Source organism: Cornus florida, unplaced genomic scaffold (genome assembly GCF_030987335.1).
Source record: "Cornus florida cultivar Cherokee Brave unplaced genomic scaffold, ASM3098733v1 CherokeeBrave_3.0.0_Hap2_Chr02, whole genome shotgun sequence".
In the NCBI taxonomy this organism is placed as follows: Eukaryota; Viridiplantae; Streptophyta; class Magnoliopsida; order Cornales; family Cornaceae; genus Cornus; species Cornus florida.
The window spans coordinates 57,916,658-57,941,235 of NW_026775572.1; the positions used below are offsets into that span (position 1 = coordinate 57,916,658).

At 35.3% G+C, this 24,578-nt stretch overlaps 1 protein-coding gene across 2 annotated transcripts; it reads right to left on the reverse strand.

The window, feature by feature from the left end:
• Positions 1 to 723: 723 nt before the first annotated feature.
• LOC132295077 (phenylacetaldehyde reductase-like) lies at positions 724 to 21,141 on the reverse strand. Of its 2 annotated transcripts, none has more exons than XM_059793153.1 (6): positions 20,855 to 21,141; positions 17,587 to 17,756; positions 6,622 to 6,813; positions 5,317 to 5,482; positions 3,933 to 4,119; positions 724 to 1,078 (listed from the first exon to the last, which is right to left on the reverse strand). In XM_059793153.1, the coding sequence occupies exons 1-6, from the start codon at positions 20,976 to 20,978 to the stop codon at positions 931 to 933; spliced, it is 987 nt and encodes a 328-aa protein (XP_059649136.1). In that variant the 5' UTR covers positions 20,979 to 21,141; the 3' UTR covers positions 724 to 930. The 2 variants fall into 2 exon arrangements, with proteins under 2 accessions (XP_059649136.1, XP_059649138.1); XM_059793155.1 differs by having other exon boundaries at positions 724 to 1,075; positions 20,855 to 21,130.
• Between the last annotated feature and the right edge of the window lie 3,437 nt (positions 21,142 to 24,578).

A 24,578-nucleotide genomic window follows, 5' to 3' on the forward strand; every position in this document is an offset into this window, starting at 1 on the left:
GTCATGCATCGCATTAGGCGGAAAAATTAGTAGCTCGTGACTTCAACAAGAATTAACACTCAATGAATCCATCTCTCATTTTATTTCGAAATTCGTTAAGCAATTCCTGTAAACCCCATAATCCTTAGATTAGCCTACCTTCTGTTCTGTAGCTCAAAATCTTGCTGCCATTATCTTTGTAATTGTAATCTGTTACTACATTTATTTATCAATGGAAATTATTAATTCTAGTCCCACTGTAATTAATTTGTAACCACTTGGTAAAAAATAAAAAAACGTATCCTTCGACAATTTATGGTGTCACTTCACATATTGGCCACCAAGGTACATTTCAAACAGCCGTTCTTTAGCTCTTTCTCCAGTTGGCATCGAATTTGATTAGTTCGATGAGAAAAACTGGAAAATTGTAGGGCATCCACGTATCAAGAAGATTTCGACTTTTTTCCCTTGTACCTGTGAAGCTATAACAATTCTGGTGTTCCTAGCAATCTCAATCTCAATCTCAATCTCAAGTTTGTATTCGTTTGGACCGGTTGATCAGCAAAACATTTGAAGAGCCTTTATTATATATTTTTGTTTGAACAATAATAATTTAGTTCATGGTATTTTCATTTGGAAAGTTCAATGGATTTTTACTTCTTGTGTATAGCTCTGTCTGTATGTATATGTGTTTCAGACAGCATTAATAAGTTTCAGAGAAATGAATTTGAACATGTTACTGTATACAAAACACTCAAAATTTCAATCTCTCACATAGATAATAGATTATTGGTTTCTTTTGCAAGGAGAATACACACCTTCATAAATGAAATTGGAAACAGCAGACCTATCAGTCTGGGAATTATTCAATCTGCAGAGTTCTAATACATATTCTACAAATATTTTTCCATTACACACGCATTTGGATCATTTTCTGGTATATCTTATAATTCAAAAGCTGAGAAAGTTCTTCTCCTTCAAGCTTTCGACAGTGTCCATGAGGCTCACCTCAAGAGAACAGAAATCAATGCCCAAACTTTTTGCCTTCTCCTTGGAGATGTGGTAAGGTGGCATGGGACGCTTTTCATCTTCACATCTGCTATGACGAAAAAATGCAAGTCCAGTCAGAAATCAGAATTCTACAATCTTCAAGGGAAAGTGCTTCTAGCGACAACAAGAAATTCCTAGGATAGTGAAGTCATTGGATTATGTTTAATTCATAAAAGAACAGAAGAAACCACCTAGTAATTAAAATAAAAAATGTGCCACCAAGCAGTAGTTTGAGTGACATTTCCACCTCGGAAGGAGGAGACTGAAGGTTCTCATCTGGAGTGGGACAAAGAGGATGTGCTAGTGTATTTTACTTTTAACAACAAAAATAAAAACTAAAAAATAAATTAATTTGTATGTTGTGCTGTCCATGTTTACGATAACCAGTCTTAATTGTTTGTTTTGTCTTTTTGTTTCGGTAAATTATTTTTTGTTTTATCTTTACATTATTTCTTCCCCATTAAAATAATATACAACAATATTAAGAGGCTTAAGTGAACACATTTCTGGATGGTACAGCAGTCGCATCATACATGTCTAACACATTAAGCATTCAGTTGTAAACACATTTCTGGATGGTATTACCAAAACAGAATACAAGGAAAGAGCATGACGTTCTGTAACATATCAGTGAGTCAGTGACACTAGACCACATCTTACTGAGTGGTTGGTTAAAATAATTCGTTGTACCATATCATGCAAAAGCTCACTGGTCCGTTGCAGATATACAGACAACATGCCATGGCATGGAGATGCATTTTGGCTATGAAGACGTACTAAGTCTACACATTCATTAAATAATTTTAAACTGAAGAATTAGTGTATATATAGAATAAATGCAACGAAAACAAACTGCTTGGATCCTAAATATATTCACTTTTTATTCAATAGTTGGTAATGTTTATATTTAGTTCCCAAAATAACCATCTCTACTGTGCATTATAACATGGACGATAAATAGGAAGAACTTGTGCACTCTAGATTGCTATATTGAGCCCCCAACACCCAACCACCCCCCCTCCCCCCCAAAAAAAAAAAAAATTTAAAAATTGAAATGTAATGAGAGAATGCCACATCAATTAGGCCTTAGAGTTCCAATGTGTATGGAATTTTGCCAGTCATATATGAAAAAGAAAAAGCTAGCTCATGAATGTAAAAGAGTTTTCAGATATATATATATATATATATACATATATTGTGCTGACCTCACAATTTTCGAAATCTACATCCTTGAATGATATTTTATCCATGAGACAACAAGAAGAAGAATCTTAATAAATCTTCATAGGTCAGCCATGCAATTTATTAATTTAATTTTCTTCCATTTGGCACCATCCATGGCCGCATGGCCTAATCTTCAATAAAACATCAGCTAAAGTGTCTTCTCTCACTGCCACAGTCCATGTTTTAGGGCCTCATCTTGCAGGCTAGTAACTTCAGTAAAATCCTTTCACTTAGTTGATTTAGTCATTGGCCCATACTATCATCAGTACATTCCCTTCTCTCATATTCCATTTGAGTTTTGTGGATAAGTAGGATTGTCATTAAGTATTAAAGTGTGCCTGGATGTGGGCTGTTCTATTGTATACTTCATGTATAAGTTGCAGCCCCTTTCTGCACTACTTCAATGAACTGTACTTATCGAGGGAGGGGCAAAGAACTTATAGAAAAATGCGAGTATATAAAGATTGGAAATTCACTTATCACTCTTTGTTCTCACGCTAGTTGGCACTCTAAACATAATATCGTGATCAAGTAAGATATCTAATCTATGCCCATTTCTTTAAATAAATCTATCAAATAATACTTCAAGGACCATCATACAATTTTCTTAAGTCAGTAAGCATAATACTAAGTTCCTTTCAATATATTGTTTTAGACCTCTTCATTATTTGCCTATGGAACAAAATTGTTCCGATAGGTTATGGCACACAAACTTTATAAGTACAGATATTACTATCTAATCTATGCCCCTTTCTTTAAATAAATCTATCAAATAATACTTCAAGGACCATCATACAATTTTCTTAAGTCAGTAAGTATAATACTAAGTTCCTTTCTATATATTGTTTTAGACCTCTTCATTATTTGCCTATGGAACAAAATTGTTCCGATAGGTTTTGGCACACAAACTTTATAAGTAAAGATATTACTAATATATGTGATAAATTTGATATCATAATTATTGGTGCAGCTGTAAGTATTACTATCGAACACATATGAAAGATATAGACCTTTTCCTCCAATCATTAGATATTCTTTAAGCTTTATGATCTTCTTGGACAATTTGTTAAGCCAAATTACAAACATAACCTAGACATTTTTGGCCACAATAAGAAACAACAGAATTTTTAATCATTCCTATTCTTGTATATTCTACAGCGTTTATAAATTGATACCCAAACTTCAATTTTATTTTTTTATTTTCTTTCTTTTTTATTTTTGTTTTCTAAATGACTATAGTTTCTTAAACAGGTCATATTCTAAATTTATGCATCTCTCTGCCTTCACTAACCTATATTGCATAATCAACTATATTCTTATATGAGTAAAAATTGTCAAATCCGAAATTTCAAGCACTTTCTGTAAGTTTACTGCATTGAATTTGAAAGTAAATCTTCTTCATTTCTTTTATTTTCTCCACCATACAACTCTCTGAGCTCCCTCACATTTAATGTGCTTAACATGATCCAAGTCCCTGGCAGTAATTGACCATAAATATGAGTTTACTTTCAATATATAAATTTTTATTTAGATGAGTGAGGATAGAAAGTTCTCAATTTCTTCCTTCAAATAAAACTAATGAAAGTATAAGCACCATGGCATGAGGTATATTAGTTAATTTCTAAATCAACTTGAATTGCTTCTGTTAATGGGACTGAAGGAAAATAAAAATAACTTACATTTTTGGAAGGTTGAGAGTAGGGTAAAGTTTGTGCACAATATTCAGAGCCTCAGAAGAGTATGTTACTTTCCCGACCAATAAATGTCTGCCACTAGCAGAAGGAACCTCAAATGCTTGAATATGTGCAGAGGAAACATCTCGTACATCAACAAATCTATATATTGAATCAGCGAAGACTTCAGTCCCTGCATTATATAAAAATTACACATGTTAGGTTGTGTTAAGAAGAGAAATGACTTTTGCTGGTAATTAGTATATAACTGGCAGGCAGCCATTTGGGTTTTCTATCATGCCTTTTGTCTGGATATTATATTTGAAGTGACTCAATAACAGAACCAAGTAACATGCTTGGTAATTTCTTTGCACCTCACTATAAAATGTACGCTTCCTCTCCTTCCATACAATGCAGAGTCGCCCTCCATATAAGAATGGTCCTTTTATTATATACTTGCCTCCCTCCAAGTCTCCACTCTCCAGTACATATATCACCAACCTTGGGATGAACCATTGAACCTCAAATAGAGCAAGAATATGAAAAAGGCACCAAGCAATGCACCAAGAGATGATCGACTCATTTTTCGGTGCTCTTGCACATCCAACACCAATTCAGCCATCTAATCAAGTTGTCTACAGTAAGAATTTTACCCAGGGCACGTAAAATAAAAACAACATCCATGAGCTCCTCAGGAAAGTAACTTCTTGTTAGAGATGTTAGCCTAGAATCTTAGGATTTGATATGTTAGGCAAGAATCATGAGATTTGACTTTACTTGCGCATATATTTAGGCATAGAATCTGCAGTATTTCTATTTGGTGTTCTTTCATGTGCTCATTTAATATATAAATACCAAAACTGTGAATGAGTGAATTATCTCTTTAAAGCCTTTACATATTTCTCCTATATTTCTTCTCTTCTATTCATTGCAAAAAATTGTGTAACATGGACTGAAAATCATACTCTCTATCTTTAAAACTGTAAATCCATTACAAGTATGCCATGTATTAAATTGATACAAAGACAGTAATTAGTCAAACCAACAGGAAGAAAATTTCTAATTTTAGACACATGCCTATTCTAAGCCAAACGTTTCAGTATATATGCATACTCCTATATCATTCTACACTTGTTCTTGCAGCAGGAAATAGTTTTTTTCCTTTTAACTTTCCACATCCGCTGACTTAATCACCTAAAACAGAAACACATTAGTTGAAGCAACAAAAGTTAGAAAGGAATATTATTGCCTTTCTATGTCATTTTGTGCTTATAGTTCTTCTCCTACAGGTTTGCCTGATGAGTTAACTCAAAAATTAGAGTGAAGATTCTATAGAAAGTCATGTAGAAAAATAAATCACACATCATTGTCATTTGTTGCAGACAAGTACCAGTTTTTATGAGGTTCAGAATTGCCTCGGTAGTGAGATTGAGAGTTGGCTGTAAGAAAGGACCAATCACAAATCCTGGATTTAGTATCACCAAGTCGATCCCGTTCTCTTTTGCAAAATTCCAAGCAGCTTCCTCAGCCAAGGTTTTTGAAAGTGCATACCATTGCTGAAAAATATGAAAATGATGAATAGCATATAATGAAGAGAATTAATGCAAGTTAACACTTATCAAACAGTATTGTTGAAGAAACAAGCGCAATTGATACTAGTCAAAATCAATACGAGCTATTAACTAACATTTCATGGATATCAAAATATCAATTTCCTTTTGGTAAATAAAAAGAAGGAAGCAGATCAAAATATCATTTTTACAAAGAAGATGAAAGGGTTTTTGTCCCCAATCAATGTGACAGGATAAAAGGGTTTTCGATGTTCAAGATCCTTCCTCGGACCCAAAAAAAATTGCCATATAAAAATGGGCTTTAAATAACATTACATAAAGTAACTAACAGAGTCACTGAAATCATTGATTATGTTTAAGATGATAATTCTGTACTGTTACCAATGCGACTTTAATATTTAACGTTAATATTTTCAATCTTACTTGACTAGTTAAAATCTGAATGAATACAAATAGACATCTTTTTTGTTTTTTCATGCATGACATATAATGTCCAGAGTCAAACAGAGCATCAAAACCAAGAGTCAAAGTACTATGCATGTTCAAGTTGACTCAATCAAGTCCTCTTGGTCTCGCTGGCGTCCAATGCGATAACAAGACCCAGTACAACATTAGGAAGATGACACTGTTTTGTAAGTCTTTCAGGACACACTCATGTCTTGCCAGATAAATTGCCACCTCGTGGGATGTTGTGCAAGTCACTTTGCAATATGCTGTCATGTCGTGACACGCACTCATCTCACCACCTTTTTTAACTACAATGCTTTACACACTGGCAACCACCTAGGGGAGTGCTGACCGTGATAAATTGATAGGTTTTATCCGCATGTAATTTCGTAAAACCTCAAGGATGGTCAGTGCAATTTAAACAAAGGATATACCTGTATAATTTGTTATATTTACACGACCAGGCTCCAGTTCACATGGAAACCAAAATGAAAATATTACTGATATTCTTTCAGGTTTTTAGTAACATCAGTTACATCATCATTGACACATAACCGTAAAATCCTAATATGAAGCACTATGAAAAGAACCAGCATATGCAATCTTTCTGAAAAGACAAAAAATAATAAATAACTTAAATGCCAATAACACCTGAAATAATTAAATTATATACACACCTTTGATTCCTCACAAAATCCCTTATCTGAAAACCAAGTCTCATCGATTACCACATCAGGATTTCGAGGTTTTCTATTGGACATAACTGAGGCCATGGAAGAAGTTACCACCACCCTCTTGATAGATGGAACCTTTGCACATGATCTAAGAACACTAAGTGTTCCCTTCACCGCAGGGTCAATTAATTCTGCCTGAAAATTTGAATGGCAATGATAAGCAGCCCTTTTTTTAAACAGTTTCAGGGAAAAATAAAATAAAACAGAAAAGGCCAATAACATTGTAAAAAGTTGAGCATGAAATAGCATCATGGAACTTCGGAAAAAGAAATAGCATCATGGAACTTCGGAAAAAGAAATAGCATCATGGAGTTACATAGAAGAAAATTCTGTCGCCTAGCAACCCTGTACTATGCTGAAGACTACATGGTATCCTTTTTCTGGTAAACAAACCAATTTATGATACTTTTGAAATCATCATCATCATCATCATCCTTGCCTTTATCCCACCCATATTAATCATCCTTGCCTTTATCCGGTATGAATAGGGTTAGCCAAATGAATTCTCTTTTTTCATTAGTTTCTATTACAAGTCATGTCTCTTATTATGATCTTGAGCCGCCATCCAAGCATGAATACCTTCGTTTAAGAGAATATTTTAATTTATTAATGTTGATAAGAAAGGTAAAAGATTGAAGAGGGAAATTAAGAATGAAATAACACAAGGATATATGTGGTTTGGCCACTATGGCCTACATTCATGGCACACAAAGCCCAAAGGATAACATCACTTCTATTATATTGTCTCTTAGTTTTGTTTATAATGACCACCTCTATTTATAGGTGAAAGAAAACAAGTTGTTGATAAGAAAATAAAAGATTGACGAGAGAAAATAAGAATGAAACAACACAAGGATATACGTGGTTCGGTCACTATGCCTACTCCTAATTTTCTTTACAATGACACCTCTATTTATAGGTAAAAGAATACAAACTTATGATAAATAAGAAAAATACATTGATGGAGAATCCCTAAAATCAATCCCACGAATCACTCCAATCAATATTCTATCGAAGACTTAAATCACTTCTAAAATGAAATTCTCTAACACTCCCCCTAAGGTTGGTACACGGAGATTTTAACTCAAGTGTCCAACTTGAAACTAAATACGAAGTTGACGAGAGTCCTTGATTTTGGATTTGTCACCCATGATATCCAAGACGAATAGATCCGAAGATCCGAGACAATGAGATCCGATCACAACATTCGAGCGAGACGAGGAGAGTTGAATGAGTATAGAGTAGGGTATGATAAACCTTTTCTGATATCATGTTGATAAATAATAAAAGATTGAAGAGAGAAATTAAGAATGAAACAACCCAAGGATATACATGGTTCGGCCACTACGACCTCCATCCATAGCAAACAAAACCCAAAGCGCTACATCACTTTTATTTTATTCTCTCTTAATTTTCTATACAATGACAACCTTTATTTATAGGTGAAAGAATATAAACATGTGATAAATATTAATAATACATTCTCCATAAGTCCACCCCCCCCCCCCCCCCCCCCTTCAAATTGGTACACGGAGATTTTAACTCAAATATCCAACTTGAAACCAAATAGAAAGTTGTCGAGAGTCCTAGACGAGTAGATCCAGAGATTCGAGATTATTTGATCCGAAGATCAGAGATGAGTAAATCTGATCACAAAATTCAAGTGAGATAGAGAAGAGTTGAATGAGTTTAGAGTAGGATATGATAAACTTGCTCTGATATCATGTTGATAGAAAATAAAAGATTGAAGAGAAAAACTAAGAATGAAGTAACACAAGAATATACGTGGTTCAGTTACCATGGCCTACATCCACGGCAAACAGATACCAAAGGGCTACATCACTTTTATTATATTGTCTCTTAGTTTTGTTTAGAATGATCACCTCTATATATAGGTGAAAGAATTCAAGTGATAAATATGAAAAAAAATACATTGATGAGGATTCCTAAAATCACTCCTATAATAATAAATAGCATTGCTAGTAACTTCATCACACATGAGATTTTGTAGGCTCCTTTGTCTCTTACCTTCTATGCAAATAAAACTACCTTTTCTTACCGGTGTATCCATCCGTCTTCGGTGTATGTGACAATATCACTTACGTCAACTTTCTCTTATTTTATATAGGCATCATTCATACTTTCCCCCTCACATATTGATCATTAATCTTGCCTTTTTTTAGTCACTCCCATCATCCATCTTAACATCATTTCAGCTACATGAATGCATTGTTCTTATTTTCTTTTTAACACCGAACATTCTTCTCCATATAATATAATTACCCTAATAATCATTCTATAAAATTTTCTTTTTAACTTACTTGGTATTTGTTTGTCACATAAAAAGCCACTAACTTGTCTCCATTTTCTCTATTTTGCTTCAATCATACTTACTGCACCTTCATCTATCTCTCCATCATGTTGTAGCACGAACCCTAAATATAAAAAATGGCTATTTGTAGTGACCTTTTTGTCTTGAATTGTGATAGTTATTGTTAGCATATATGATACCATGATTTATGGTATGCCTTACCATAATAGCAGAGATTTGACTATGCATATGTTAGCATATATGATACCACGATTTATGATATTTCTTACCATAATAGCAGAGATTTGACTATGCTATAGAATATGCCATAGAATATGCTTTAGAATAAGTTGTGATTTGATTTTGATTTGATTTAGTTTCCTTGTAATATGAGCATGTGCTCATTTTATCTATAAATACTAGAGCTGTGAATGAGTAATTCATATCATTCAAGCCTTTATGCAATTCTCTCATTTCTCTTCTTTTTATATATTTCTACTTGGTATCAGAGCCAACACCTTTCCACACCTTTCAGCAGCCTTGCTACTTGTGCGACAGCTACCTTAGGCTGTTTGTGACATCGTGTGACGTTGCCTGCACATGTTTTTTGTGTTTCTGTTTTGTGATCGAAAACAGGTATTTTTAAGATTTACAATTTCTTTTTCACTCTTCTAGGGTTGGGTAAATTGGGATAGTTGGTTTCCAACACCTAGAAAGGCTGGGTAAAAAAAAAAATAGTTTACAAAGAGGTTCCGGATATTAAGAAAGAGGCTGTCTGGCTATATGTAAGCGGACAGCGTTCCTTGAAAAAGGTATGTATTTGGATTTTTCGGGAATGGTTTGAGGAGACATTGTTATTGTTTATGGTCTGAGGAGACCCTTTGATTTATTAACAGAATTTGTGGTATTTTTGGAGTATTTTATTGTCGTGTGACAGATTATGGTAGATTCAGGGTCCTCGACTGTTAATTCTCTTGGCTCAAGTTCTGTGGGTGATGGTGCCATTTTTCCTACTAACTCATCAGAAAATCCAAGACTTCAAATCACCACAGTGAAGTTGGATGGTTCCAACTATTTGATTTGGGCACAGTCTGCCAAGATGTTCATTGGTGGCAAAGGCAAGATTAGCTATATTATTGGTTCTGAGAATGAGCCAGCTGAGTCAGAGAAGGCATATCCACAGTGGTTTGCAGATAACGCTATGGTTATGTTTTGGCTAGTTAATTCGATGCAACCAAACATAGTTGTTGGCTATATGTTAATGAAGACTACTAAGCAAATTTAGCATTCAGTTCAACGCACTTATTCTCAGAGGCAGAATAATGCACGAAATTTCCAACTAGGGCGAGATATCACCAGGATTTCTTAGGGTGACTTGACAGTTTCAGGTTACATCGCCAAGCTTCGTGCTATTTGGGAGGAGATGTCACATTATGATTCCTTCCACTCTTGGAAGCATCCAGATGATGCAGTTTTATATGCAGGAATTGTGGAGAAGAATCGAGTGTTTCAGTTTCTTGTCGGGTTAAATGACGAGTTTGAGTATGCTCGTGTTCATTTATTGGGCTTATCTTCATTCCCTACTCTTGAGGATGCATACTCCTATGTATTGTCAGATGAGAGCTGCCAGACTCATCCATAGTGTTGTTTTTGTTGATCGTTCTGTTATGACAGTTCGGGCTCCCAACCTTTCAGAAACTTCACCATCCCAGTCAGTTCAGAGCACTACCACCAGTCCTCCTCTGGGACGACAACGTGGACGGCGTGACCATTGCAGAAAAATTGGTCACATCAAATCTCGTTGTTATGCTTTACATGGACGTCCGCCGCAACAGAAACAACAGCCTCGATCCTCTGCACATTCTGCTACACAACCAGTCTCGTTGTCAACTCCTGACAACCCTGCCACTACATCTTCGGCTACAGTTACCTTGACTCAAGCTGACTTGGATAAGTTCAAGCAATTCTTCAACCAAATGGAGGCATCATCTCAACCAACCTCCACTTATGCCCACTCACGTACTATTGCGTCTGCATATAGCGTATCTACATCTTCAACACCATAGATCATTGATTCTGGTGCTTCAGACAATATGACTAGTATGTCCTCACTCTTCCAATCTTATAGTATCTGCTCTGGCCAACGCAAGGTCCGCCTGGCGGATGGCTCTCCATCTTCCATTGCTTGGAAAGGTCACATATTAGTTACTCCTTCATTAACTTTGTCAAATACACTTCATGTTCCAAAGTTGACTACAAATCTCATTTCTGTTAGTAGTGTTACCAAACAATTAAATTGTAGTGTAACGTTTTTTCTCTCTCATTGTATTTTTCAGGATCTGGTGTCGAAACGGACGATTGGCAATGGGCGTGAATTGGACGGTTTATACCTATTGGATTCTCCTTTGTCACCTCAAGCACATTCAGCTTCATTTTCTAATATTGTTTCATCTAATAAAGCCTAGCTTATGCGTTGGCGCATGCGTTTAGGACATATTTCTTTTGGTTATTTAAAAATTTTATTTCCTTCCTTATTTTGTAACGTGGCAGTGTCAGATTTATCCTGTGAAACATGTCATATGGCTAAACATGTTCGTTCCAATTATCCTGCTAGTAGTAATAAATCTGCTTTAACACCTTTTGATCTTGTTCATTCGTCTTGGATTTCGATAGTTCGTGTTGTTCATTGATGATCACAGTCGTGTTACTTGGGTTTATCTTATGAAAACCAAAAATGAGGTATACACCATTTCTAAAAATTTTATGACAATGGTTCAGACTCAATATGGTCGTACCATTAAAAAATTCATATCTGACCAGGGTATAGAGTACACTTATGGGGAGGTACAACGGTTATGTATAAAATTTGGGATTGAGCATCAGATGGCTAATGTTAAAACTCCTCAACAGAATGGTCGTTCTGAGAGAAAGAATCGCCACATCCTTGACTTAGCTAGAGCAATCTGCATTGGCATGAATGTTCCCCAGTCATTTTTGGGAGATGCAGTTCTTACCGCTATTTACATCATTAATAGGACTCCTTCTAGGATTCTTAACTTTGCAGCCCCACTCTCCATCTTACATCCCAATTCATCTCTTTTTTTGATTCCTCCGCAAGTCTTTGGGTGTGTGTGCTTTGTTCAACAGTTGGGGTAGACTCGTACAAAGCTTGACCCCGAGGCTTTGAAGTGTGTGTTTTTGGGTTATTCTCACTTTCAAAAAGGTTATAGGTGTTACCATCCTCCCAGTCGTCGGCAGTTTATATCCATGGATGTTTCTTTCTTTGAGCATACACCATACTATAGTGGTTCAGTTGGTTCTCAGAGTGAATGGTTCCCATTGAATATAATGGATGATCACCTTCTTCCGTCTTCAACTCCTCTACCATTACCTGTTTTCTCTTCTATGATTCCTCCTCGTGATACCCCTCTAGCAGGGGGAATTGTTCCTTTTTCACAGGTTTATAGTTGGAGACAACAGCTACAAGCTTCTACTCCCATGATCGACTACCCTGTTCCTTCGGCACCAGCTCCACCTTCTTAAGCTATTGTTTCGCTTGATGATCGCCCCATTGCTCTTCGAAAGGGTAAACGTTCTTGTACATACCTTATTTCTAATTTTGTTTCTGATTATGCTTTCTCACCCTCCTATCAGAGTTTTCTTGTTTATGTTGCCTTCGTTCCTGTTCCTTCTAGTGTTGCAGATGCACTAACACAAACCTCAATGGTGTGATGCTATGACAGAAGAATTACAAGCACTTGAGAAAAATCAAACTTAGGACATGGTTCCGCTTCCTATTGGACGAAAGGTTGTGGGTTGTCGTTGGGTGTTTACAATTAAGCATAATCCAGATGGGTCAGTTGCTCGTTACAAAGCCCGATTGGTTGCCAAGGGTTATGCTTAGACTTATGGCATAGATTATCAGGAGACTTTTGCCTCTGTTACCAAGATGAATACCATCCGTGTATTATTTTCAGTTGCTGCAATTCGATCTTGGCCTCTATTTCAGTTAGATGTCAAGAATGCCTTTCTCAATGGTGATTTGCAGGAGGAGGTGTACATGGTTCCTCCTCCGGGCTTTCGTTCTCTTGCTCATTCTGGTATGGTATGTCATCTTCGTCGTTCTCTGTATGGCCTCAAGCAGTCTCCTCGAGCTTGGTCTGATCGCTTTGGTACTGCTATGCTCAAGTTTGGTTTCCATCAAAGTGCAGCTGATCATACCTTGTTTTTACGTCATTCAAGCGGTAAGATAGTTGCTCTCATTGTGTATGTCGATAATATTGTTCTTACCGCGATGATACTACCGGAATTGATGAGGTTAAGAGTTATCTTGGCTGTCAGTTTGAGATTAAGGATCTTGGTCCCCTGCAGTACTTCTTGGGCATTGAGGTGGCTCACTCCAAGACTAGCATTTTCATCTCTTAACGCAAGTATGTTCTTGACTTGCTTTCTGCTTCTGGTCGGCTTGGCGCTTGTCCTGCTGATACTCCGATTGAGCAGAATAATCGGTTGGCTGATTCTAAGGGGGAGTTGTTGTCAGATATTGGTCAGTATCGACGACTTGTGGGGAAGCTCATCTATTTATCCATGACTCGAATTGACATTGCGTATGCCGTGAGTGTCGTGAGTCAATTCATGCACTCTCCTCGTGCCCCTCACCTTGCTGCAGCTATTCGGATCCTTTGCTACTTAAAAGGGTGTCCAGGCCGTGGTATTTTGTTTGCCAATCATGGCCACTTACGTGTTAAGGCTTGGACAAATGCTGATTATGCAGGATCAATTTCAGATAGGAGGTCTACTTTAGGTTATTGTACCACTATTGGTGGTAACTTGGTTACTTAGCGCAGTAAGAAGCAGGATGTTGTCTCTTGATCTAGTGCAGAGGCAGAGTATAGGGCTATGGCTCTTGGGGTAGGTGAGTTGCTTTGGCTGAAAACCTTGATGACAGACTTGTGCCTTCTAGTGTCGCTTCCATTCTCACTCTACTGCGACAACAAGTCTGCCATTAGTATAGCAGCAAATCCCGTTCAGTATGACAAGACTAAGCAGATAGAGGTGGACTGTCACTTCATTCGAGAAAAGATCATCTCTGGTCAAATTTGCACTTCATTTGTCACAAGCTCTCAACAGCTTGCAGACATTCTTACAAAGGGCGGCAGCAAGATTGTGTTTGAGAATACATTGTCCAAGTTGGCATTTCAGATATTCACGCACCAACTTGAGGGAGAGTGTTAGCATATATGATACCACGATTTATGGTATGACTTACCATAATAGCAGAGATTTGACTATACTATAAAATATGCCATAGAATATGCTTTCGAATAAGTTGTGATTTGATTTTGATTTAATTTAGCTTCCTTTCTTGTAATATGAGCATGTGCTCATTTTATCTATAAATACTAGAGCTGTGAATGAGTAATTCATATCATTCAAGCCTTTACGCAATTCTCTCCTTTCTCTTCTTTTTATATATTTCTACTGTTATATTTGTTAGCCCCAAGTTTTGAAGTCAAGTGGAACTTGGTAATTTTGATTATAACAAGATATTAGTGCGAGTATTTAACAGCCTACTTGAGTGTAAGTGAATTACAGGTTTGCTATTCAATCTCAAGAAATTAAGTTAATCTATGGATGGTGCATCAAGATTATATTCAATTTAAAGTACATGGACTCGAGCTTACGACCGAACCCAACACATGGCGAAGGAACTATATTCACTGAAGATCAAGTTCAAGACCATAAGGCATTTGGGGTTGGTGAGTGTTAGAATCAATGTAAAGTATTGGTTATATTGCAAGATGATTCTATGCTCAACTATAGGATTTAATAACCGGACCTAGGCTAAAAGACAAATTGTTTTCTTGGTCCCGAAAGTTAAATGACTCAGCTCTCACTTTATTTCAAAATTAAAAAGCAAGGGCGATGTAGTCATAAAGGGTCACCTAGCGTTTCGCATTAAGAAACCATAACGCTTTAATACAAATTAAAGTGAATAAGGACAAATTGCTTGTTTGTACAAGTCATCCATATCCATTAACATGGCCAAGCTTAGTGGATAATATCTAGAATACTATGTACGGACCATAGAATGTTTTGTAGCACTGCTAGAATAACATTCTCCTTCGCTCAGCTGGCTTATAGTTGGAGCACAAAAATGCTCTCAAAAAAGACCAGCAAGGCGTCTGCTCTACTAAGATAGACGACTACTATAGAAGAATGGTTGAGGCTTGGACAGATGCTTCTGGCTACTGTGCTACTCTTGGTGGCAACTTGGTTACTTGGCGTAGTAATAACCAGGATGTTGTCTCTCGATCGAGTGCAAAGGCAAAGTATAGGGCTATGGTGAGTTGTTATGGCTGAAACGTTGATGACAGACTTGTGCCTTCTAGTGTCACTTCCATTCTCACTTTATTATGACAAGAAGTTTGCCATTAGCATTGCAGCAAATCCCATTCAGCATGACAGGACGAGGCATACAGAGGTTGACCGGAACTTCAGTCAAGAAAAGATCATTTGCAGTCAGATTTATACTCCGTTTGTCACTACCTCTCAGCAGCTTGCAAACATTCTTATGAAGGGCGTCAATAAGACCATGTTTGAGAATGTATTGTCCAAGTTGGGCATCTCAGATATGTAACAATTTTGGGCCACCATTGATTATTATTTTATCTTGATATTTGAAGCAAACACAGGTTGACGATTAACACCAAATAATGAGTTACAGGACACCCTATAAAGATGTGATATTTATAAAGTTATGGATTATGCTGTACCTTAGTCACATGTGATCATATGTCTTGAGATATGGATAAAAAATAACTATAATTACCTATCATGATACGGATTACACATGATTGGAGTAATCTGATAGACTCCTTGATGGGAGGAATATTATCCGATAATATCTATATACAACCTTGGTCCCCACTCTCACACACACGCTCATTTCGATTTAGTCTAGCCCCATTGAATAGACGTCTGAGTAAAAGTGGAGAGGATTGAAGATCAAAACAATATTCTATTGTTTATTTCATTGAGGTTGCAGATCGAAGCAAATGTGAAGAGCAAAAACAAATCAAAGCAGATGTGAGATGAAGAGCAAAACAGGTGATTGGACTTATTCAGTTTCTAAGCTTCCGCACGTATGTTTAACCTAATTATATTTAGGTAGTGTCTTATGTATGTGTCTGATATCCTAATTCAGTTTACAAGATATCCACGCACCAACTTAAGGGGGAATGTTACCTGAGATATGATAGCCTAGAATCATGGAATAGCCTAGAATTATGGAATTCAACTTTATTTACGCGAATGTATAGGCATGGAGTCTGCAGTGATTTTTTTTAGTTTCCTTTCTTGTAATATTAACATGCTTTTTTTGTATTTAAATATCACAGTTGTGAATGGGTGGTTATTCTCATTTAAGCATTTACATATTTTCTTGTATTTCTTCTATCTTGTATTTCTTTGAATACTGTTATGCATAAAATATGTTAACAATATTTTTCTTTTATTTTTATTTTTTTCCACAAGGAAATTTCAATTCTGCATGACGAGCAAGATTGGATGATCAATGGGGATCAAGATTTCTTGCATCACGGCTTAGGGTCAAGAAATTGACTGAAAGGTAGAGGACTTCTATGATTCTTCCTCTTTGCACTTTTGCCCTGAAGAGAGATTGATAGAGTAAAAGAGAAAGAAACCAAGTCGAGGAGATGAACTTACTGTGGGTTGCGGGGGAGACGGAGAGAGTCAAAGACACCTTGACAAAGAGCAAGACAAGACCCAAGAGCTTGAACTGCACATGACTTGCACCTACTATTGGAGACGGGGAAAAGATAAATACAATTAGGGATTTTTTGCAATTTAAGGTTACATATTTATGTTTATTATTAATTTTGGTAACTTTTAGTTTTAGAGATATTTTCACATTGTCCTATTTATAAGGTCTCTTACATTTGTTTATGAGTTTTGCGCCTATATAAAAGCTCGTATGTTATCAGAATATCAAGTTTTGGATGATTATGGAATATTTAGTAGTTTCCAGACTTCTTTGAGCTCTTCCTCTTCATTATTCTTACTCTTCTCAACCCTTCAGTCTCCCGTCTATCTTTTCAATTTTTCTTCTCACCCCCTTCGTCTTTCGTCTCATCCCCTTTCTTCTAGCCTCATCTCATCTTCTGTCTTGTCATCTCCTTCTTCCTTTCTATTGATTCTACATTAACTGCGTTTTGGTCCTACATCAACTTTGTGAGAGAAAGAGAGATGAGAAAAGAAATAACTGGGAACGATTAAAATTTAAGGAACCTTTTGAAAATTTTGAGACGGGCATATTTAAATTCTAATATAATGTGGAGAGAAAAAAATAAATAGAAAAAATTGTTGAGCGGGTGCAGCTGCCCCCATTGGGCCATACCCAGCTCCACCCCTAATGGCCTACATTCAGGAGAAGTCAAGGTGTTGGATTTATTTAATATTAAGATTTTCCATTGACTTTAGATATTGGAACACAAATTCAGGTAACAGAGGGTGGCTAAACGGAATAACACTAATACTAAAATAAATTAATACAATAGAGAAGTTACAGGATGGACCTTTGGATCGGTGACTGAAAGAAAAACAGGAGATGCCGTGTGAAAGACACCTTCACAACCATCAACTGCAGAATCAAAAGATCCTTCTTCGGTTAGGTTTGCTTCAAACAGATGTAGTCTTTCCTTAGCTCCATCAAGTGCAAGTAAGTGAGCTGTCTTCTTTGATTCATCTGTAGCATATATAAAAACAATTACTGAGAATTAGCAGAACGGATGAGTCAGTTGAACATGCAGAAAGCTATTAATTGGCTAAAAGAGCCTGTGGTCATAATGATGTCTCTCCGAGACATGGCCTGCCAATTTGAGTTCATCCTAAAGAATATGACTTCCAAATATGGGTAGAATTAACAAAAAGGGAAATTCAATATGCAGCACTGCAAGGTCTGAACCATCTTGATACATGACATGTCCAGATGCACCAGCACCCTTCCCAAGGTAGATTCTCAGACAAAAAATGAGCCCTCAAAGAGTGTCAGCCATTGGATTTGGGTGTTGATCCAAGTATATTGCTACAGCTTATATGATATTGATCCCGGAGAAAATACCCAGCTCAATCAAATGTCAGCTCCTACAGGGTTATGTGCAGTTTGGTAATTGTCCAAATGAAGGCATCTGATGATCAGTTGTGACTCCTAACCATGGCCCCTATCACATAACAGCTACCACAGAAAACGCTGCCTAAGAAGCATGTACGGACTGTCCTAGAGATAGCACATCTATATAATGCAAAATATATTAAGAATTGATTGATTTACTCCCAAAATTTTTAGAAGCAACTTTAGAAACTAAAAGATATTAAAATCCAATACATCCTTTTTGTGAGCGGCTGAGACTCCCATTTTGTTTAATGTTTATAATTTTATTTTTCTTTTTGGTCAAGTGAGTATTGGTGTAACTGCCACTATCATTTGTCGAAAGTTACTGAACTTGAACCAAAATTAAAATCATCATCTTGAATGTTATTCTATGTTTTTCTTATAAAATGTGGGTGACTACATGAGGTAAGGAGAAAAATCATTCTTAAAATAGTATAGTTGGTCCATATGTTTGTTTACCATGGGTGCAACTCATTTAAGATATGCATATGCATACATGAACAGATCTACCAGCATAAGTACATAGATATGAACTTTTATGTACTTGATTGTGTGTGTGTGTGTGTGTGCATAACTATGCTTTTCCAAAGGTTAATATTTGAAAAACTTGTCAATTGCATGCATAATCACGTCTTCGCAACATGTGATGTCCATTTTCATGATGGCAATTTTGCAGGTGCAAAACAGAAATCGGTTCATTTCTCGAATAAAATAGAGCAGATCGTGTCGACAGTTGAATTCTCTATTTGAAAATAGTATAGGACATTATGATTGAAGATGAGCATGAAAAATAATAACTTAATTGTCACAAAATTGGTGCAAGACACATTTGGACAGCAGAAGTACTATGCTTCATTGTCTCACGAGGGAGATTCACTGGAAACTCATTTGCACCTTGATCAATCAAAAGTGGGATAAATTAAGTCCCAAGGAAGTAACATTCTAACACGCCTTAAAATACAATGAAAGCCACTTTCCTTCTATTTTTAATTATATTGATTATTTTCTTCCATATTTCAAAGTGGCATTCTAACACACCTTGAAACCCAATGAACGCCACTTAGAATTAACATTCAGAGAGGTGAAGATCACATCTTTAGTGATTTTTACAGGTTGGACATTGAATGTATAGCCCTTTTATTTCTGAGCTTGGTTCAATCCCTGTGTCCAAAATCCAAAAGGAACCCATGCATTTGTTAAGAGAATAGTATGTGATAGAGGTAATTCTGTAAATTAATTTTTTCATCAATAGAAGTGGAGGTGCAAGTCGTCCCAATGGTTAAGTTCTCTATGCTTATTTATTCTCTTCCCTTTTCACCTTATTTTTCACTGACTTTTCTTCCTGAAAGAATACTAGAGGCTCAAGACACACGAACGCCCTAGCTCTGGTAGACAGATACAGTGTCTTCATTTAATGTCTGAACAACTTCTCATAAACCAAATGACTGACCTTCAATCTGATAGTGGGTTATGTAACATCCCTCATCCTACTTCAATCTGATAGTGGGTTATGTAACATCCCTCATCCTACTACTCCCCATAATAAGCACGTACGCTTAATTGTAGAGAAGAGTGTTGAACCTACATTCACCTTTACATTCCCCAGGCGATGTGGGATTATGACACCCGTAGCCTGCTAGTGTGATAGCTCGTTCGGTGTCTCGCACCCTGCCGTAACAATCACCACCGCCCCCCCCAGGGTCCAACATCCTCGTTGGCTACACTTTCGGCTGAGTTCCAACTCTGATACAATTTGTAATGGCCCTCACCTACCTAACACAATATTGTGTGTTTTTGACTCCCCAGCATAAACATGCTTAACTACAGAGTTCTGATGGATTCACGGCCATCGTGGCTTTAGAATGCGTTGTGTCATAGAAGGGTATTGAATCTATATATATCACTTTACCTTCACCTTCCCCAGCCGATGTGGGATCATGACACCCGTAATCTGCCAGTGTAGTAACTCGTCTAGTGTCTCACACCCACCCACATCACACTCGCCCATAGAGGTCTGGTTAAGTAATATTTTCATAATCCCATAAATACCCTCAACAATTAAAAGAAGAAACTTGACACTTTGAGTCCCACCTTATAAGAGGGAATGATAATAATTTAGTTGTTATCATTTCATTTCTTTTCTCTCTTCTACCTTTTCCAAAAAAGAACACTATCATTTCCTTTTTTTTCATTCATAATTTATCCAAACATGAATCAAGATTATTGTTATTCTTTCTTTTCTTTTCTATTCTATTCTCTCATAACTAATCTTATCGTCGTTTGAATTTTGGCATGCCCTCATTTCTGATTGATCAAGTTGACCGCTCACTTGGAGGCCAAACAGTTTCTCAGTCCATTAACCCAATAACCTAGATACCCATCACTTCTACTACAAATTGAAACTGAAGTTGGGTTCACAAACCCATATCAAGAAATGGGTACCACTCAAAATTTTAAATTTACTATTAAAACTACGAAAATTATTCTAATTTATAGAGAACAATACTTGTGAACGAAATACAAAAATCAAATACAAATTCCAAACCCCGAATTTGATAATAAGATGATTCAAAACAGTATATGGTAGAAAAGAATAACATTGTAGTGAAATTGAAGACATAAAAGAAAGTGAGAAGAGAAATCAATGGATAGAAGGGAAAGAGTGTACTGACTCAGGCTGCGAACAGTAGCATTGACAGTGTAACCACGCTCCAGCAACAACTTCACCAGCCACGAAGCTATGTAACCGGACGCCCCTGTCACGCACACCACTTTCCCTGCGCCTGCACTGCTCATCTCTCTCTCCTCTCTATTTCTCTATCTGAAATTATTGCTTTGCTGCTATTGTAACTACTCCATATGTTTTTATGTCTACCCTGTGATGAGTCTGGTGACGAATGGAGTGACGATGGTGGTAGTTGTTGATGTAAGAGAATATGTCAGCTTTTAGCTGGCAAAGTGGAGTAGTTCAAATACTAGAGCATCCGTTGTCCCGAGTGCAACCGGATAGTCATTCCTGCACTTTAAAAAATTGTGTCTCGTTAGTAATTGTGCTAATGTAATTTTACATTTTTTTTTTCAGATTTCTTTTCTCCTAACGTGTATTTTCTTTTTGACTCTATTTTATTATTTTAAGAGTTTATTTAGTTAAAAAATTAAAAAAAATTAATATATATATTTTTTCAACAACAACTATATTCCTGACTACTATATAATTGTTTGTTTCGATTATATGTTTTTAAAAATTAAAAAAAATATATTAAAAAAAAACAATGATATTACATATGTATAAAAAAAGTACATTACATACCTTCTAATAAATAGAAGAAAAAAATACATTAATATTTTCCCACATACAAAAAATAAAAAAAAAAAAATTAAAAATGTTGATCTCATGATGGAACATTTGTGGAATCAATTTGGTGATGAAGATGTTTAAACTTAGTGTAATCGAATAAATTGTAATTTTTATATTATTATATAAATTAATTAAATTATTATGCAAAAATAAATCAATTAAATTAATAAGTCAAAAAGTGCATCTCTTCTTTTTTAAAAAAATAATAATAATTAAATTCTTATCGAAATTAAATTATGACTCTTTTTAAATTAAATAATTGATATAGTGCACCATAAAAAAAATATATAATAAAATTTAAACGATTGCATACTATATTTATTTCAAGCGTCATCACACACCATCACTTTTTCTTTTTAAAACAAAAGTGAAAGCAAGGGCCCCACATGCAAAATCCCTCTCCAAAGCGTTCCATTCACCACAGGGCAATCCATTGGCCAAAGCAGGGATTGCGCCATGGATACTTTTAGGTAGACTTGTTAAAGAGAATTGGTTGATCAAACAACATTGATTGGTCAAGTTTGCAAGTATATGTATTGCATTTGTCTATCTTTTTTATAAAAGATAACCCCTAAGTGATCTGTCACATTTTTTTTTATAGATAAAGTAGTCTTCGTAAGCTTTAACATCGTTAAGGATACATAGAAATAATTCTTGTCCCATTTTGAATCGTATGTGAAAGTATTCCGGTAAATATGTGCAATTTTCATCAAAATAGTTTTCATTAATTGACGATAATTTCCCTCTCGATCATAATGAATGTTCCGTCGCTTATGCGGTTAAAAGACTGCTTTACCGTTTGGCCTTATTGAATTCAAAAGCTAATTGTAAGGGTCTTGATTCTATTGAATTATAATAATAAAAAATTATTATTATTACTTTTTTTTAAAAAAATAATTAAAATATTAGTATTATTTTTTGGAGAGTGAAAACGCTTCATTATGACACATTTGATAGCCAATATTTGAAAAGTCCAAAATGCTGATGTGTCTCTTAAAAACATTGACGTGACAAATTCGAATAGTTGGATTTTGGAGATTCCTAATATCTGTGTGTGTATATATATATATATATATAATTCTACAGTACCTTGTACATTTTGGCAAATTTTCTCATCGGGGTTGCAACTAACCGCCTTTATCTATTTGAAAATTGAAAGTTACAATTTACTCCCCTATTCTGTTAGGTATAATTTGTCATTTTACAAGGTAAAATAAAAAAGTAAACGGCCAATAACAATAATAATTAACAACTCAACTTTTAAGGGATGATTCACAACATTTTCTTAACACTTTGAAGAGGTTATGGGCAAAAACGAAAGTTGAAAGGGGTAATTTACAAAATCATAAAAGTTAAAGGATTTTTATTTGCAGTTGAATCTAATTATGATGATTAATACAATAATAATAGGAAATTAGAGTTACTCCCTCTAGTTAACTGAAAGAAATTCATTCATGATACTAATCCATCATGCTTTAGATTCCATTTCCGTTGACAGTGAATGCCTAAATGTCAATCTTTAGTTATTTCAACATATGAAAATTTTAGAATACCATCTTTACCCTTAAAATGGGTGATGATTCTGATGACACTGAATGTTTTATGAGAGTAAAGTAGTGAGCTTATTTAAGTGTAAGGGGGAAAACACAAAATTTTCATTATCCCATTGTTTGACCCATTGTTTGACAGTGTTTGAAAGTGTAATTTTTGAATACTACTAGGTCAGTGTAAATTTTCCTAATGACAATAATTAATGTAATAAGTTTTTTCTCATAATTTTTATTTTATTTTTATTTTTTAATAATTTCTTCTTCTTATAACAATATTTTCTCATAGGGTCTGTTTGGTTAAATAAAACTTTATGATAGAAAGTGAGGTGAAAGAAGAGAAAATCAAGTTTCTACCATGCATTTGGTTAGTATGAAATTTTTTCAAGAAAGTTATAAGAAAATATGATTTTTTTAATTTAGGTAGGATGAAAGTGAAAAGAAAGTGATTCTACTCACCAAAACTACTCTTACATCAGTTAAAATTTAATTGTGCAATGGATGATAAAACAAAAAATTTATAATAAAATAAGGCAATTAGAAGTTGAATTAGACATAATTAGAGAGCAGCTCAACCAAATATTAATATTTTTTTCTTTTATTATTATTATTTTTGTAATAAGTGTATTTTTTTTAATTTATTTTTGAACCTCCATATTAGATATTTTATTTTTTTTCATTATTAATCACTATTTAGTATTTACGTCTATAGGGTTGGTGGATAATATTAAAAAAGAAACACTTATCCTATTTTATTCCTATTTTATTGAAAGAAAAAAAAAATCATAAAAATATTCTGACATAGTCACAAAAGAGAGAGTTATCCAAAAATAAATACAAATAAGTTAGTTGGATAAAATAGGAAAGTCAAATAAAAAGACTCCTTTCACGGAAAAATAATATTTTTGTATGTTTTATTGGTGAATATTTTTTTGGGAAAAAATAGGCAGATGCTGGAAACCAATTTTCTCTTTCCTTTCTTTTTTAGTTAATTCCACCTAACCAAACGAAGCCATAATGAATAGTTCACATTGCCAACAAAATGTGAACTAACTTGTGACCAAGACTTTGTCCCTTCAAACGTTAATATACCTGCCCATAATTAGTTCTAATGTTGATACTCGAACTGTATCAACACGAACAACTCCAACTCCCCCCCCCCCCCCAAAAAAATAATAATAATAAAAAAAATAAAAAATAAAAAAGAAGGCTAGTGGACATCACTATATGTTCAAAACTTCTGCTGCTTTCTAACCCCGAAGGCCGGAGGGTAGTTGAACTTCCCCGGATACAACTGTTGTATCATGTAAAACCAAATTCCTTTGCCGGCCGACCTATATCATTCATTTCTAATTCTCTAATCAGCTAAAACCTGAAATGTATTGTGTCAGTCACATTATACTAATGCCAATGACCGTTTAGTACTCAACGGTCTTTTAAATTTTAAATTCTTAACAACAATAGTTTACATGAAAAGTGATGGCAACTCAA